Here is a 19941-nt window from a genome sequence, read left to right on the forward strand (position 1 = left end):
AAGTGCTATAGGTGTCTGAGGTTCAAGCATACCTCACACACCTGTTCCCAAAAAGAATCTACTTGTGGCTGCACTGTCAGAGGCCAGATGAGCCAATTGCAAATCTGCTGGGCTGTCCTATAACCACTCTGCGAGGAACCCAGTGTTCCCAATCTACATCAAGACAGTAAACCATCTTAAACAGAAAACATTATAGATACTCTCCATAATCCTATTAATGATCAGAAAAGAATAGTCATGGAAGAAAACCAGATAGACAATGTATCCAGGAGCCCTGCACCAATGGTGACAGGGTTCAGGGATACACCAGAAAGTACAGCACTGTTGAAGCTTCCACAGTAGTCAGAAACATCACTGTCACCAAAGTAAATACCCTATACACTCCACTAGCAGCCTGTACACAGATTACTTCTCCTCTGGGTTCATTTCGCATTATGTCAGTTTACCACAGACTGAATCAAAGTACAAAAGAAGACCGAATCTAAGTATCACCCTGTCTATCCAGTATCTTGCAACCCTAAAATACCTTCCTGGCAGCAAAATACTAATATCGATGGATTCAAACTGTAGATCTCCCCCCTGTAGTATAGCCACACTTGAGATAGACCAGGAACTGGAAGACTTCATAGCTACAAATCACTTCAAGTCATAAACCAGCCACACAAGCCATAGCACACAAATTTATCAACTGGTGTGCAGCTGGATCAGACCCCCCCCCACAATATGACATTATTCGCTACAATATCACACAAGCAAACTGCCAAAAATATCAAGAAACCCTAGGCTCCCTCCTATCAGACATTCCCAGAAGAGAACAACCATGTCTGTCCAAATGAATAGGCTAGGTGACTTACAACACTGTTATCAGAGCAGCAGATGTCTCTATGAAGAAAAAACAACATAGACCAAACAGTTCCCTGGTGCCACCTTTGCTGGATATGCACCAGCAAAGGGTGCACCAGGCAAGAAAGCACTTCCAAAGATCCAGAACAAATTGGCCACCAATTGGGGTAAATCCCATAAGAGAACCCTAACGAACCTTGAGAAATGAATATACAGCCTAATAAAGCACAAAAAGGACTCCTGGCAACAGCTTCTTGGTACCACTGGTAATGCTAACCCATGGGGGTGTGGTTTACTGAATTGTTACCAAGAAAATGCCAAAAGGTGATGTGTTTAACACCACAAACACTGAGGCTGGCCAGACTACAAATAAATACCTGGGAGAAAACAATCATCAATATTTTGATGCACTTTTTCCGATAAATGAAGATTCTTTTACAGAAGAACAGTCAAACAACAACAATCAAAATCTGGAGACTGAAATGCCTTTCACCCCTGAGGAACTATCTGCAGCACTAAATAGAACCAAAAACAATAATTGTCCAGGCAATGACTTAATTTAAATAAATAAATCTTTATTGTGAAGTACAGAATTAAATACAACACAATATCCCATCACGACGACCAGTGCCAGGGGTTCACATATATAAATAGTGATGTTTGTTATTTGGTTTTTAGGAGCATTAGCAACTAAGGCCGTATTGCTCCAGGGATATGCGGTGGTCATTCCTTGACCTTTCCGTATTTGGTGGTCACGGGCTCGAACCCCGGTCTAATCAAGGAGTATGTGCCACACACTGCTGCTCCTGCCCACCTGGCTACGGAGGTGCCTATAAATGGTGAAAGAAGTAGCCAAAAGATATCCACACCATCCCCTACAACTATTTAACAATTACCTGCAAAAGGAAATTTTCCCTACCCCCTGGAATCGGGCAAGATTAATATTTAAAAATCTGGGAAGATCCCCCCCCCCCTCCTCACACGCACAGACCACAAAATCATACCAGTCCATTGCCTTGTGCAGGTCCTGGCCAAAGTATTGGAAAGGCTGTTACTGAGAAGGCTAGAAACTCACTACCTGAATGCAAATCTTCAGTAAGTGCTAGCACGGGGGGGATACACAGACTAAAAGGTTAACAGTGGCTGCAGGCAGAGGCAAAAGTGATTCTTCACTGATTCTATTAGAATGAGCAGCAGCCTGGAAAGCAAGGTAATGGAGATTTCCAGGACTACTGGTAGTCATAGTGGAACAAGTAAATACATGGGCTGTGCTAGGGTGGCTAGGAGTAGGAATAAGTGCATGTATACTTGCATGTACACCAATGCTAGGAGTATAGTTAATAAATTTGATGAGCTTGAAGTGCTAGTGAAGACATCAAAGGCAGATATTGTTGGGATATCAGAGACATGGTGTCACACAGTTATAGGCAGTGCAGAGTTGGAATTTGGGGAGTCCAATGTGTACAGGAAGTGAGAAGGGGTTATGCTAGTAGTTAAGAAACATAAAATCTAAGGAAGTGCATCCAATTGATGTTGGTGGACATTGCAGTGTTGAATCTGTTTGGTGTGAAATAAGCACTGGAAAAGGAAAAATGAGAATAGGTGTGTGTTATAGGCCTAATGAATCTGATAAGTACAATGAGCAATTCAGCAGAGAAATGGAGTGCGCCAGTAAATCAGAATGTCTTATAAAGGGGGATTTTAACTTTCCAGATATCGACTGGAACTTGTGAATTAGTCACTCGCACACTAGCAAGACTTTTGGGAATTTATTGGATGACTGTTTTCTACAGCAACATGTTCGAGAGGCAACCAGAGGGAGTAAAACTGTTGATCTGATTATCAGCAGTGATTATTCATGCCTTAAGAATTTGCAGATAAAGGAACCACTGGACGACAGTGATCACAATGTTCTGATATGGGAATTACTTAAAGATGTAACAACCATCAAGGCTAAAGGGAAGGGCTTTTGCTTTCGTAAAGGTGGCTACAGGGGTCTCAGACAGTTTTGAAGTTGTGTACAGTGGAATCAACTGATGATGTTACCAACGTTGAATTCTAAATCGGAAGCCTTCAGGGACTTAATTTTGGAGGCTACTAGTCTTTTCATTCCAACTAAGAAATACTGTTCAAGGTTTAGGCCTAAATGGATGTCAGATGAATTAATGAGGCTCGTGGCAGAGAAGAAGAATGTATGGGATGCATATAATGTATCAGATGACACAGAAGCCTATGGTAGGTATAAACTAGTCTGTAATCAAGTCACAAAGGAGGTTAGGCAGATTATGCAAAATCTTTGGCAAAGGATGCAAATAAAAACAGCAAAGTGTTCTTTACTTATGTAAACTCTAGAAGGAAAGGGATGAATCAGATTAAACCACTTAACATAGATGGGTTGACTATTGATGATCATGCTCAGGTCGCTGATAAACTGTATGAGTATTTTGCATCTACATTCACACATGAGGAGAGTGCCAGAAGTTTATCAAATGTTAACAGGGAGTTAAGTGATTTTGTAATAACTGAGAGCAAAGTGGAGGAGAAATTGTTGAAGTTAAACATAAGGAAGGCACCCGAGTTGGACAGGATCTATCCGGTTATATTAAAAGAAGTAAGCAAAACCTTAACCATAATTATGGGAGGTCCCCATGGACTGGAAGGGTGCAAATGTATCACCAATTCACAAAGGGGGTTCAAGAGGTTAAACAATTAACTACAGACCTGTTGGTTTAACTTGTGTTCCGGGGAAAATGGTGGAATCCCTGGTTAAAGAAGCATTGCAGGATCATCTAGTTAAGACACAGCATGGGTTTGTTAAAGGGAGGTCTTGTCTGACCAATTTAATTTGATACTATGATGTGGTCACAAAGTAACTGAATGCTAAAAATAATTTTGATATCATATACTTGGATTTCAGGAAAGCTTTTGATACTGTTGCACATGGAAGACTGCTGTACAAATTGGAGAGGTATGGCATTAAGGGTAAGTTGCTACAATGGATAAAGGAATGGTTGAGTGGGAGACGACAGAGAGTGGTAATCAATGGACACTGCTCTTTGTGGACAAATGTTATTAGTGGCGTTCCCCAGGGTTCTGTGTTGTTGGACCCATTGTTGTTTTGTATATTTATCAATGATATTGATGAAGGTATATCAGATTTAATGTCCAATTTTGAAGATGATACAAAGATTGGCAGGATTGTTAACTACTGTCTTTACTGTTGCTGCTCCAACTTGATCTAGATAAGTTGTGAAAATGGGCTAATAAGTGGCAACTGAAGTTTGACAAATGCAAAGTACTGAATATGGGTAGCAATAACCGAAGAGAAAAGTACCAACTGTGTGGTACTACACTCAGGGAAGTGGAAAGTGAAAAAGACTTGGGGTAACTGTTCAGTCAAATATGAAGTTTGCTAAGCAGTGCAGACCGGCTGCCAGGGCAAGTCATGGAGTCTTGTCAATGATATATAGGAATTTTGCTATCAGGGATAGGGAGATGATTATCCCATTATACAAGGCAATGATCAGGCCATACCTAGAGTACTGTGTACAGGTCTGGAGGCCTCATTTTAGGAAGGATGTAGAGTTGCTAGAATGAGTACAAAGAAGGGCAACAAAGGGGTGCTCTTACCAAGAAAGGCTTAAGTTCTGCAAATTGCAGCACCTGGAGAGTAGGCACCTGCGAGGTGATCTGATTGAGGTGTATAAGGCCTTGAATAGGTTGAGCAAGCTGAATGCTAATGGGATTCTTGCTCTTGCTCAGACTAAGAACCTGAGGGGGCACAGTTTCAAATTGAGGAAAGATAGTTGTAGAATAGATGTACGGAAATTTGCCTTTAGCCATCGGGTAGTTGATTGGTGGAACAGGCTTCCATCTTTTGTTGTGGAAGCTAATAGCCTAAATAAATTTAAGGCTGAGCTGGACAGTCATTTGGAACGAATGGAGGGGGTGAGATGGTTTTTTTTTTTTTTTTTTTTGCTGATGCTGCATAAGCTTGCATCGTATGCCTCTACTAATGCTAAGACAGACAGTGTGGATTTAAACCAGGATGCTTCACTGAGGATGCAATGAACCACAAGCTTGCATTGTATGCCTCTACTAATGCTAAAACAGACAGCATGGATTTAAACCAGGATGCTTCACTGAGGATGCAATGAACCACACAGTCAAGGTAGCAACCACAGTGGAAGAAACTTATATGGTATCCATAGACTTTGCAGGAGCCTTTGATGCCCTGTGGTGGCCCAGCATACTTTGCAGACTGTGATGAGCTGAAATACCACAAAATGTGTATCAAATAATACAGGATTATCTTAGGATTAGAGAGGTATCAATGCATTACTCGGAAAGTCACACAAGGATCCCCCCCCCCAACTCCACATTAAGAAACTTATGTGAATAAACCCGGGCAAAATATTCATCTGGGGCCCCCTGGCAAAAATTGAAAAATAAAGGAAGTACTCAAAAATTTTTCACATCATTACCTTATGATATCTGATATAAATTTGTCTGTAACGTCTGATGGTTTTATATCTTTTAGTACATCTTGTTGTTCTACTGACAGAATGGCTAATCCATTAATTATTTCTTGGCCAGTTATTGCTCGTGAATATATTTTAATCATTTTGAGTCTTAAAAAACTCCCCTTACCGGACGCAACCATAATTGGCAATGTTAATAATATCTGAAGAGAAATAATGATGTTGGCATATAATTCAAGTTTTTTCTTGAATAAATGTCAATAATTCTAAGCAACCAAATTTTTTTTCCTTTTGAAACATGCTGCAATGATTGGATTTCTTGACATAACTCTTTGGCATCGATGTCGCTGCTCCCATCTTTGCCATTAAAATTCCTTCAAGGTGCTTCGCAAAATCTTTGCCATTAAAATTCCTTCAAGGTGCTGACATATCGTTTCTATCACACTTTCAAATAAATTCATGGAGTTTTCTGATTTTAAAATACAATGAAAAGCCAAGAATATTTCATTCATTTTCAAATCTTTCTTGTAAACTAACGATAGCTACATCGATCATTACAAAAAAATCCATTTCAAACCTTTTGGTTGGATCAACAGAGCATTCATCTGATGAAATTTCACAGGTAAACTCATGCTTTTTTTCTGGTAACCTGCATTTCTAGTAAAACCGACAGTACTTCCAACTCAGTTGCAATGTCTATAGCTTTATCCACACACAATTTAAATCCTAATGTTCTAAATTCATTTAGTTGACTAAGAGCATCTTCTATCAATATAATTGCAGTGTTCATATCAATTGTACTTACTACTTTGCATGGCTGTACTTACTATTATTATAATACTCAATATTTCCTACCAAACAACTACACTTATAATAAATTTAAAAGAAGTAATTTCTGTTAACAAACCTTGTATTGCAGACTGCAATTTTGGATCTTTTCCTTTGGCCTGTTCCTTGATTTCATTTAATGCAGTTGCAATCATACTGCTTCAACAGTCTTTCCTTCCCATCTTGTTTCTGGTAGAGATTTCACAGTAATATCCCACCTGCTTGGGCGAAGCAGCACAAACCATGTATAATCTTTGTAATGTTCCAAAAAAAAAAATTCTGCTTTTTATGTTCCGTGTGTTGGAACATAAAAATGTCTTCTACTTTCTTGTAAAATTCTTGCTTGTACTCTATTTGTCCCAAAAAATTTCCAGTATTTGGTTCAAATAATTTTTCATTGCTTCCTCTCAGTGCCAAATTTCGTGAAGCTAAAAATTCAATTAGTCATTCCAAAATCATTCTCCAGTATTTTTTTTTTTTTTTTTATTTCTCTATCAAATTTTGATTTACAACATCCATAATTTTATTGTATTGTAAATGGAGATCTAATTCCATCCACTATTGCATGCATCTTTTATAATTTTGAGAGTTCTCATACAAGCTTAAACCATCTTGTGAATGACACCAAGAACGGAACTCAATAGTTTTCAATAGAATATTTGCATGACAAAATAATTTGCAGTAAAAGCAGAAAATGGCATCTTTTTTTCCAAATATATCAACCAAGTTTTTTCTAGCTTTTTGCCATCTTTTAAAGTTCTGAAACGATTCTCAGTTGAAAACTGTCGGTGATAAGCACCAATGGGATAGCGTTTTGATGAAAGCAAACAGTTTTAAATATATATCTGCATTATTGTGAGTTTTTGTTACATTAAAACTAAATTTAAATAATAAAAATAGGCAAAAATTAATTTCTTTTAACATCTGATTATAAAATAAATAAATTTACTGTAATATAAATAAGCCAATATTGAATTTTTTTTTGTACAATGAAATTATTATAATTAAGAAGCAACCTTTTTTTTTTTTTTTTTTTTTATATTTAAAAAAATTAAAATACCATCGGAATTTGGGGGGGCACCTACATTCCCTTGCTCATACCTAGGTACAGCACTGGGTGTGGGCATCGACCATTGGCCTAACAACTGCTGTCTATCCACTATCCATACACTCTTGGAACACCTTAACTGCAGCACTCTGCAAACAGCCCACAAGATTTGCAGTTTCCGTAATACTGCTATCCTTCATCTAGTATCCGGCAATCATCCCTTTTGCAAAGTCTGTCAGATCGCATCCCTTGCCCATGTCAATCGAGTATTTTGTGTGGGCTGTATGCCACAAGCCTGTACTATCACATTTACTGGTTCTCATTATGACATGTACCATTATTAGGCAGGGAGGAGTGGCTGATTGCTAAAAACATGGGGGTGTTTTGACTGGACAGTATATTTTATTTATGTATAATAATTTTACTGAAGTTTGCTAACTGCACCAAAAAATAAAAATTTCTTTGTGATTTACAAACTTAAAATTTACAAACTTAAAATAAATAAACATTCTATTAAATACTCCAGCATGACCACATAAGTCAGAGGAGTTCACATCTAAACATTTTGTCAATAAATACAATCATTAATTGTATTTAGCAGCTATGTGGGCTTAAACAATGGTCAACTCAAACATGGATGTACTATTGTACTCCCACCTAGCTACATCAGGCTTTATAACAACAAGATTATTACTATATTTAGGTGGACTTAAACCATAGTCAACTGTGAAATGCATGGACTACTGTACTCCCAGTGACCACCTGGCCATGTCAGGCCTTATAATACAATACAGTTCTGAAATTATAAAACTTTTATAATTATAATAAAACAGTATATCAGTAAAGCTTAGAAAATTTCAGTGTCAAATTTTTAATAACTTGTGTTTTTCTTCTCTCATCAACTTATTGTATACTATACTACCATCTAATTCCTTTCTCTAATTAGATTAGCCATAACATATTAGTATTTCTTACCTGTAGCACATCTTTTGGGGGAAGGAGATAAAGGCAAAAAAGGAGACAAATTTTGAAATTTCCTGAAATTCTGAAGAATTATACTCAAATTATTTCACTACTAACAAAATTATTTAAATTTATACTTTTAAAATAGTAATTGAAAAGTATATATGAATTAAAAAGTATGTTATATATTGTTAATTTGGTGTTTATCATTTAGGTGTTCTGGCTGTAATATTTGTAGCATTAATTCTGATGGCTATTCTCATTGGCCGCTATATGTCAAGGCACAAAGGCGAGTACAAGACTCATGAAGATATGGGAGCAAAAGATGCACCAGATCCTGATACAGCCATCATGCAAAGTAAAATAGGCCATGGGATTCCAAGGAAGAAGGAGTGGTTCATATAAATGTAGCATTTAATGCCATTTTCAGGATAGATCATATGCTATTATAAAGTGTAATATTGCAAACTTGAAAGTACTGGATAACACATTGAGATAAAATGCGATTCACTGCTTACCACCTCTCCTCATTCCTGAGTTCAAGCCTTTGTCTTCCAAGGAGTGTACAGTGTAGTGCAGTGTTCATCTTGTTACAACACAAGTTTTTGCAGTGAGCATTATAAAAATTTAACTATTCAGATCATCCATAATGCAGACAGTTCTTTTTCACTGCTGTAACAAATGGATAAACTGCTGAAATTATCTTGTTTCCAAGAACAAGCTAAAATTCTGTGGTGTATATTTGCCTACATTCATAACTTATTCAAGAAGTGTGTTAAAAAAAAAAAAAAAAAAAATAGGTTTTTGTTTCATCTTATTTATATGAAGATTGTTTTTTCCCCCCCATAAAGAACAGTATATATATAGGAAGTCATTCAGTGAAAGATCTTATTATAACCTAGGGATGGCTAGATCAAAGCACAGGCTGTATGTGTTCCTTGTCCTGTAGCTGCCAATTACAACATGAACTACACTACATGCCCATAATTTTTTCACAGATAATTTGTCATCAATTCATTTTTCATCTGATGTTGAATTTAAGGCTTGGTTATGGGTAATTGTTAACTTGTACATTACTGCTTTTAAATCTGCAAATAATGAGGATAATATATAATTTTGTTTTTAAAAAGACTTGCCAGTCACATTTAAGATGGTCCAGTGAATTGCGTTCAGCCTAAAAGCCTGCAGTTGGCCATCTCTAATAAATATTGGTAAATGTGTTTATTGTATAATAAAATGGAATGTAAAGTGTTGAGATATTACAAATACTACTAGCTTTATTCTGTAATATTTATTTTTTGATTTGCAATTTGTTCATAGAATTTTTTACTGCTCATGATAATTTTCCATTGTAGCAGTGGAAGCACATATATAATAATTATGAAAACATTTAAGATTTATTTCATGGAGAAATTTTCAAAGAACTCTTTCCCATGCCACTTCATTATTAATACCTTTTACTTTTAAGATGCAATTTTATTGTTTTATACGATGTATATGTAATTTTAGATATTTTTATTGTTCCAAGAGTGCCACTACATGTTACAAAAGTGGAAAATTATTTCACTTTCAAAATCAGTTGTTTAAGTTACTTTTATACATATATATAACTAAGAGGTTATTGAAAAAGCATGGAGCTTTCTAAGCTTAGTTACATCATTTATATAGAACTGATCGTGTTCACATAATAAAAAAATGGCATCATCTTGTAAATGGGTGGGGGGGGAGAACTTTGAATTAAATGTCACTCATTTGCATATGTAATATAAACATCCATGAATGAATTTAAATGGAGAAGAGAGGGGGTTATAATGCTATGAAAGAATTATTCACATGATTCAGTGGGAAATATGAAGTTTTTCATTCCCTAGTTACGTTGAATTGGATCTGAAATATTGTTATTAGACAACTGCTATATGAGGATAGGTGCTTTTAATGGTGAAGAATTTTCTTTTAATGATACTTTTTTTTTACCAATCTAGACAAAGATAAGTACTTATAAGATGTTTGTTATTTGATTTATTTTTATTATGAATATAATGTAAACTAGGTGCACCACTCTCCTAAAAGTGATGGGTTAGACCTTATATTACTGTAATTGAAGATCCAAAATTATGTATCTCTATGGAGGTAGCAAAAATTATGCTAGTCAATCAACATTTTGGTAAAGCAACACTGCCAGCTTTTCTTCAGCAGTTTAAAGAGGCTCTGATAATTATTGCCTTTACTGCTGCTTGAGAAATAACTTTAAATGCTTTATCTTGTTTTCATATTTGTTCTATCAATTATATTAGCATTTTGAAAGCTGAACTCTGCTTTTAAAATGTCTCTTTTTGGAGAGGATGAACAGTATCAGTATTCATTATGCTATCTACCTTTTATAAAATTGTTATTTTCAGTTTAATATAACTGTATTTGGACTAACCATAACATCCCCAGCTATCTACTGTGATCTATACTTTCTCCTTATATGAAATGTTTTTGCTATTGAATATTCATTTAATCCATGATTTATAATATATTCTGTTTAATGAGAGTACATCTGATTTTGGTTTTTCTAATTCAGTACAGCAGTAGAAGGTGGAAAAAATATTACTGTGCTAAATCATTGTAATGCAATTGTTGAAGTGTCCAGTTTACTTATGTTCTTTTTTGTGCACTCTTAATAGGTCAGACTAGGGGTTAGCAACATACAGCACCATGAAACTATATCATTTAATCATCTCAAACCACTGTCATGACAGTCACTATAAAGACAGGTGTACCTGTATTCCAATTTAATTTCCAAGTTTCCCTAACTGCATTAAAAAACCTCCACTCATCCTATGCACACCCATTTTAAATAACAGCAGGCAGTCTCATTTAACATAAACATGACACCACCCCTACATCTTGTTAACCCTTAGTTTAAATATCATGTAAGAGTAAGTTTTGTGTCCCTTGTACTGTTATTAATTTTCTGATAATACATGTTTATCAAGAGTATTAGATATGTGATAAAAATTATGTTTTATTGTGGTATTTATAAAGAGAACTAAATGGACCAACTTATAGGAAATTATATAACTTTTAACAGAAGTCATTCTTTTTTACTTTACAGTTGTAAGCTATATTGTTTGTCAATTGTATCAATATTTTCCATTTCTTGTGCATCTTTTTCTAAACCCTGTTCTTTGGCAAAGGAATTCATAGGTATATATTTCAGGTAATGTTCTTTAATGACTTAACAAAAAGTAAGAAATTAATTAATACGTTTCTTTTTTTAGCAAAAGTTTTCACCTTTCCTTTTGTCTCAAAGGGCAAGGTAATGTAATGTTGAAAGTGGTTAGGTATCCACCAAGTTGTGTGTGTGTGTGTGTTTCTCTTTCATGGCAGCTCACTATCAGTTGTCACATCAGTGTGCTTAATAAATAGCATGTCATAGGTTATATTTTTCAGCTTCTAAAGTGTCTAACTGTGATAATTCATCATATAGATTTAGATATTCTTTTTGAGTTTGTAAATGAAATGTTCAGTGGCTTATTTCTTTGCACTCTTTTAATAATGCTGACAATGCAGTGTGTTTAAATGTGATTTTCTCTTATTTTTTTGTTATAATTATCTGGATAGAACAGTCCTTATTAGGAAATTTCATTTCCTTTGAGCTTGTAAAGATTAATTGTAAGAAATCAATGTTTTATTTTTAAGAATATATAGAAATAGCTTTGATAAAACATGATATCAGTCCAGATATTGTTATATGCATAAAAACGATGCCATCTTCTTGAAGGTATAAGTTACCTTATTTATTAAACTGCATCTATTGAGTAGTTAACAATCAAGAGAAATTCCGGGAATATTTTTCAACCAGGCTTAGCTAACTTAATAAAAAGGAATAACTAGTTCACTTTAATATGTAATGCAACATGATATGTTGCTGTGATAGCATTTTTTTCCCTCCCTTTGTCCAGATTAAATAATATGAAGTACATGACTGTTACAACTGAGAAGGATGCCATTTTGAACATCTTGCCACTTAAAATTTGGTCTCTCATAATTCTGTCATAGGTGGTATGACAATAGTGAGTCACTATGACTATATACACACACACACACACACACACACACACAGGGTTTTCCACCTTACTTGCACTGGCTGTGAGTTGGCTTTGTAGATTTTAATCATTAAAAGGTTTATGGGTACAATATATAAGTTTATTTTTTAATTCAGAAAATATTCATTAACTATATAATGTATATTTCCATATCTACTAATAACCATATCTAAATCGTCTGTATATTATTATTAGCTATATGGTGCAAGGAAGCCTGAGGCTTATGCTACACGACCCAAAAAAAAATTCCCAAGTTACCCTGAGAGAGAGTCAAAAGTAGAAGGGAATCACCAAGAAGAGAGGATGATATCCAGTTCAGGACCCTGTGTATACCAAGCACATACTTGCCAGATGTGAGCCCCTGGGGTAAATATACCCTGTGATAGCTGCCTGGTGTCAAAAGCAGCTGTATATCATTATTGTACCTATCTGCTACTACCAGTTGCTTAAATATTATGCATATCATTTATTTAATAATGAAAATCCATTTTTCACAGTAGTATTTGCAGCTACTAGTAGCAAATTAACCTTCCATTACAGGTGTCACCATTTTTTTTTTTTTTTTTTGTTTATGCAATCAAATCCTTCCCTATCCCCTGTACTTTTGCCTACCGATATTCTGTAACTGGTTATACAGTATTTTCTACTTTCCTTTCAACTTATAATGAATTATAAGGTGGTTAATTTTTGCTTACTTGGTGTGTGTTTAACACACACCAAGTAAGCAAAAGCATTTAGCTTTCTTCTGCAAGCAACAGGTGTCTAAATCTTGCTGTAGAGGTTTGTTGGCTAAATGTAACCAGCTTACAAAAATGCAGATGTTTATGTTGCATCTGCCTGCCACACAACTTTTTCTTTCAATCAAGGGGGATGAGTGAGTGATCTAAAATTCTAAAAAATGTGATAAAAACTATCAATTTTTCTAAAACAGCTAATGTCACAGTTACCTCTTGGAGGCAGCATTTCTGATTCATTATACAATACATGCTTACTTTGCAGAATAAGTTGAGGTTCAGCGAGGATTTGAGAATAAATTTGTTTTAAACTAAAGCAAATTCAATATTAGAAGATGTAAAATTGTGCATGTAAAATATATTAAGTTTTGCTCATTATCTTAAATTCATTCATATAGCATATAAATCTCCTAAAATCAAAACTAAGTGAATTAACAGCTGGTGAAGCATTTCATGTCTTATGCTGTTGTTAGCTGGTTGGTAATAATTGATAACGTAGTGTTTTTTTTTTTTTTTTTTTTTTTTTTTTTTAAGTGACATATAGAGTGCAGATGCATGCATGAAGTGCTTAGATTTTTCACTATTTTCCTTTATTATGTTGGCAGCTTATGGTTTGAATGCTTAAAATATATGCTGCAGTAGAGCAAACGGCCATATTCATCAATAAATCTTGCAAAAATATGAACAGGCATATAGAGCCACATCAGTTGTTAACTTACTAGCTAGTGCAGGTTTGGACAACCTGTGCATTATTTCACAATTTTTGAAGACCTAAGAAATTCTGCCTTTGAACACTTTTTTTTTTTTTTTTTTTTTACATCCACAACTGAAATTTGCTAAGTTAAGTTCAAAACCTAAACACACTAATATATTTGCTACCTCTGTTTGCACCATCTGGTGAATGTGTCAAACAGCATCATAAATGGTGTGCCATTACACATATAAGCATTCAAATGGCACCTAAGCTCTGTTACTCAATGTATATGGACAGTCAATAAGTGGTCAATAAAAAAAAAGTGCTGTAAAAGTAAAGGCACACTGACCTCTGTGTATGCTTGGTTTTTGTTTATAAACTTGGCACAGTTTTCTTTGTTTTGTGTTGAGGCTTGTTCTGATTTTAGCTTGGCCTAAAAGTAAGTGTTCTTTTAGCTGTAAATGCTAACCATTTATGAATTTTCAGAATGTTTTTCATCAGCTTTCTGAAAATTATGGCAAATCTGATAAACTCTCTCAAATGTAGGCAGTAGCAAAATTGTTAATTTAGAAAAATTAATAACGGCTAAAAAAAATAATAATAATAATTAATTTGATAAATAACCCAAAGATGGCAAATATCTTTTGAAAAATACTTTGTAATAAGGGAAAAAAAAAAAAAACTTTCATTTTATTACATTTTCATTCTCAAAAGTGTTTCATTTGTTATTTTATCAGGTTTCTTTAAATGATATTCGCTTCTGAACAAACAGTTAAATATAACAGCACTGCATATTAACTGTTATGTAGTTAATGTAAAGGTTATTGAAAGTTAATTGGTTTTGTTTTGGGCACTTTTCCTAGTTGTTATTGTAATTTCTAATTAAACCCCTTTCTTTACCTAATCTTTGGGGAGGAGGGGTGAGAATTTCTTGTTCTCTGTGCTCTTCAGCCAATGATTCAAACCATTTAATATCAAGAAAAGTGGACAGACATCCCTGACTTTAGTAAGGAATAGTCAGTTGGTCTTGTAGCTGTTAAATTTGTACTTTTAAGCAATCTGTCATTTAATTGCAGAGCAGTGTGAATTTAAATTTGTTTTGGTTGAATTAGATTACAGATCTGGTACAATTGCTCAAAAACGTCTCATTTATTTAGTTAATACATAAGAAAGTTGGCTTGCTCAGGATCTTTGACACCTGATAAAAATTATAGACATATTCATGTAGTATATAACTGTCAGCATTTTTTTTTTTTTTTTTATATGTATGATTGCATAATAATGCAATCCGTAAATACAGATCTCAAGGTATCTCTAGTTACTTTTGTGATCATGGAAGATGACATCTGTTTTACATGTTTATAACAATATGTCATTTTTTTTTATATGTATTATATTTTTCACTATGAATTCTAAGAAATTTGGTAAATTTATATTTATTTGCATCTGTTCTTTTAGTGAAATCTAAAACAAGAAGTGCATTAATCCTATATACCAGGTGTGAAAAGAAGCTATACTGATAATAAAACAACTAGTGTGAAAACTTGAATCTTACAGTTGCCAAATATTTATTTTCACTTTTATTTGCATTTGGGATGGAGAAGCAGCAGTGAGTAATCATAAATCTTTACACTTTGAGTAATTGATAAGCAAGTAGTACACTACGACAGGGTATTTTAACTTTAAAAAATTAGGTAAACAAGAATAAGAACCTCATTATGATCCTATTATATTGTTTTGAAATAAGATATGTTCTAGAACTTTTCTTTACCTTAAGTCAAAATAGAAAATCTGGGATTAAGGTTAACAAACAAATGTACTAAGAGAATGCTGTAAACTAGGAAATAGAATTACAAAGAAACTTTTACAGAGGGTGGATTATGATTATAGGAAAAATAATTGCCCCCTTTGATTGCATCATAATTTCATTGAATATATCACAATTTTCAAGTAATTGCATTTGGTATATTAAATAGTAGTTATGAAATTAATATGCTAAAGTCTTTCTATTATTAAGAACTTATTATAGCAGTTCTTGATATTAATTTATCAGATATTTAGTTTTTATTTGTTTCTCTTTTTATACAAAAAAAATGATTTCTTTAGATTAATTAATAGTGAGTTCATTTCTTTATTCAGTCTCACTCCCCTCTAAGCCTGTATGAAGAGTGGAATCTCAATTTTCTTGAAATAGGAATTGAGGTTATGGGAACATTTTGAAAGAGGATGTGAGAATTTTTAGAACTACTGTATATAGTTATAATTGTACTGAGTTTATAGTTTTTTAGTTTCTCCTTTTATAAAAATATATTGATTTCTGTAGATTAATTAATAGTGAATTCATTACTTTATTCAGTTTCACCCCCCCCCAAGCCTGTATAGAGTTGAATCTCTAATTTTCTTGACATAGGGATTGGGGTTATGGGAACATTTTTTTGGAAGAGGATGTGAGAATTTTAAGAACTATTGGATATAATTATGATTCTACTGAAACTCTTAAAGCAGAAATGGGTTACTTTTGTTCCACTTTAGCGAGATACCCTACAGGCAGGGGCAGTTCCACAGTTACCATATTTCCTCATGTATAAGATGCACCTTAATTTTGGGGCCCAAAATTTGAAAAAAAAATATTACATAAAGTTATTGAACTCAAGTTTTATTCATCATAAAATTCATACAACTCATCACTATCAAAACTCCCATCCATTAGCTTGTCCTCATATGTGTCTGATGACGAATCACTGTCTTCATATATTGCCTCGTCCTCAGTTCCATCTATGGCATTTGAAATGCCACACTTCTTAAATGACTTGACAACGATCTCAATCTTGATATTATCCCAGGATCTTTTCACCCAGGTACAAACTTCTCCTATAGTTGGTTTCTTCACTCTTCCTGATGGTGTCAAATTGTCCCCAGAAGACTTCATCCATTGGTTCCATTCGTCTCTCATGGCAGCTTTGAAGGGTTTGTTAATGCTGACATCAAGTGGTTGGAGCTGGGATGTCAAGCCTCCAGGTATGATGGCAAGTTTTGTTTTTTGCTCTGCAGCAATCTTCTTTGTATTTTTTGTTATGTGTGCCCTGAACTGATCAAGCACAAATAGGGCAGGTTTGCGTAAGAGCCCACCTGGTCTCCTGCTCCAAACTTTCTCAAACCAGATCTTCATCCCATCCTGATCCATCTAACCCTTTTCATGAACGTGGACAATCACTCCTCGAGGAATGTCTTCTTTTGGCATTGTTTTGCGTTTGAAAATCAGCATAGGAGGCAGCTTGGTTCCGTCGGCATAACAAGCTAGAACAACTCTATAATGCTCTTTTCATGTCCACTTGTCTTCACAGTTACAGTTTTCACCCCCTTCTTATCAACAGTTCTGTTACTTGGGACATCAAATTGAAGGGAGACTTCGTCCATATTTGCAATCTGTCCCAACTCAAGCTGATGTGTCTTGCGCCATTGAATGACAAAACCAATGAAATTCAAGGACCTTCTGCTCATAGCTTTCAGGCATCTTTTGGGCAAATCTGGTGCATGTACGCATGCTTAGTCCATTCCGTTTCATGAACCTGGAGCACTAATTCTGTTCTCCTTTGAAATCAGTAACTTCTTTTTCATCAGCACTTCTTCTTGCCTCATGCTGAACCATCTTTGTGGACACAGGAATTCCAATTGCCCTTTGCTCCTCAATCCATATCTTCAATTCCCTCTCAAAATCAGGCCATTTTGCTGACTTACCTCTAATGGCCTTCTTCTGCCATGGCGTTTTCAGTAGGGTTTCTTCTTCCCGTAGCCAGTCTCAGATTGTTTTCTCAGTTGGAAGAGGGCCAAACTTACGTTCAGCATCACGATTTCCATTCACTTTTGCAAACGATCACTTTTAACTTGAATTCAGCACTGTACGAAAATCTTTTCTGAGCCATTTCTGGGCAGAACGTGGCAAAACGTAACCTAATATACTGGTAACAAGTGCGAAACAATGAGCGCAAAGACAACAGCGGGAAATGCAAGTAAAAAAAAATCTACAACCATTGTATAAGACGCACCCAGTTTTTAGACCCCAAATTTTTTGAAAAAAGGTGTGTCTTATACATGGGGAAATACGGTATATAATTGGAACATACTAGCATCTACTGGACTGCAACTTGGATCTACTGTAATCACCATTTAGAGGTCATTGGCATTTTGTTTTAATTTATTTTGTTAAATATGTATTTATAGAAGAATAAGAGAAATTTACCTCAATATGATAAGTAGAACATGACCTCTAATGAAGATTACCTGGTTGGATGATGGTCCTACTCACAAAATGAGAAGTTTGTCAAAGATCATACGAATCATGGAATGTGAAAAGCTTTCATTTCATGTGGGTTGCCTATTCCTGCTTCATAGAAAAGTTTAGGAATGAGTTTAACTATTCTACTTAAGATTCATTCTAGAATAGTGTGGGGTGGGTGTCTACATTCTATTTTGGAGAATCATATTCTAAAGCTCGGCACATCTAAATTATATAAGCCTTGAATAAAGATTGCACGCCGAGTTTGGACTATTTTGATTTCTCTTGCAGAAATGCCCCTTTCTCTTGTTACAGTAAAAAATTATATTTATTTAATTAGTTAAAGTGCCATTGTGCATTAGCTCAGGTTCAGAAGAATGTTTGGTACTTAATTATCTTAGAATAAAAAAAAAATTTATTTGAAGCATTCCTTGTTTATATAATTTGTACACATTCCATTTGTGATGCTGTTATTTTGTAATAATTTTTTTATTAATATCTACCTTGTTAGATATCTGTTCTAATTTTTATAATAAAATATTGCTGTTAAATGTTATGTAGTCATTTTTTTTTTTTTTTTGTGATTGCTGATCTCTGCAGCAGCTGTTTCCATCAGCTCTCTGGTCTTTGTACTTCTGGTGAAAAATTCCAGGAAAGAAAATATAGAACTATACAAATTTTTGTACAAAAAACCTCAGAAATAAAATGTATTTAGATGTGAATGTTTTATTTTTAGATGTAAAATATCCTGGTATTCATAGTTCACACAAACAGTTTAACAAATGCTAATAGCTATGTTGAGGAACTGCTTTAAAAATTTAAGTTGAAAACAATCTGTTTAATGTCTGACTACATTCGTATTAGCACATTATGCAAGAAAGCAAGGTAGCATCAGCAAAAAAAAAAAATTCCACTTCATATGTCTTGATTCTTCCTTAAATTTATTCAAACTACCAATTTCAACAATTACCTGCCCTCTGGCTGAATCTGCACATCTGTCTTATAATCATTCTTCCTCAATGTAAATACTCCTTCAAGGTGTGTTCTCTGAACAAGAGGATCAATGCCATCAGCATTCATCTTACCCAATCCATTCAAAACTTTAAATACCTAAAGGAGGTGCTTAAGGGTACCTACTTTTCTTTTAGTCTTCATTGTTTTTAGTTCTTGCAGAACTAAACCTTTCATCATATTTCAAGAACTGCTGGGAGTCATCATGGAACAAATAAATACATGGGCTATGGTAGGGTAACTTAGAATAACAGGTGCATGTATACCAATGCTAGGGTATAGTAGATAAATTTGAAGTCTTGGTCAAGACATCAAAGGCAGATATTGTTGGGATACCAGAGATATGGTGTCACACAGATATAAGGAATGCAGAATTTGAATTTGGGGAGTATAATGTGTACAGAAAGGAGTTATGCTGTTAGTTAGGAAACAAAATCTAAGTGCATCCAGTTGACATGAGTGGCAGTGCAATGTCAGATAGGAAGAAACATTATTCCAAATTATGGTATAGCCCTGGAACTAGGGAATGGGAAGATGAATCTGTGGTAACCGAAGATGAAGAAAATATAACAATGGAAGAACTAAATTTAATATATTACAAAAACTGAAAAGCACAGGCATACACAACTTAAATGTAGAACTATTTAAATATGGTGGACCCTTACTAAAAAATGCACAACTAAAATTATTTAACACCATATGGCATAAGCAACAGATACCCAAAGATTGGGATACAGGAATAGTAGAAACACTATTCCAAATTATGGTATAGCCCCGGAACTAGGGAATGGGAAGATGAATCTGTGGTAACCGAAGATGAAGAAAATATAACAATGGAAGAACTAAATTTAATATTACAAAAACTGAAAAGCACAGGCATACACAACTTAAATGTAGAACTATTTAAATATGGTGGACCCTTACTAAAAAATGCACAACTAAAATTATTTAACACCATATGGCATAAGC

The 19941-nt window shown here is 34.5% G+C and overlaps 1 protein-coding gene across 1 annotated transcript in view; it reads left to right on the forward strand.

Moving 5' to 3' along the window:
* The window catches only part of Nrx-IV (neurexin-4), a 405554-nt gene extending 396644 nt beyond the window's left edge, over window positions 1-8910 (forward strand). The window contains exon 23 of the mRNA XM_090384064.1: window positions 8378-8910. Within this exon, the coding sequence (XP_090240190.1) occupies window positions 8378-8568 (191 nt within the window). The 3' untranslated portion in view covers window positions 8569-8910. The remainder of the gene's footprint in view (window positions 1-8377) is intronic.
* The last annotated feature ends 11031 nt before the right edge of the window (window positions 8911-19941 follow it).

This window comes from Mastigoproctus giganteus, chromosome 1, assembly GCF_048544385.1.
Source record: "Mastigoproctus giganteus isolate SK-2022 chromosome 1, ASM4854438v1, whole genome shotgun sequence".
Lineage (NCBI taxonomy): Eukaryota > Metazoa > Arthropoda > Arachnida > Uropygi > Thelyphonidae > Mastigoproctus > Mastigoproctus giganteus.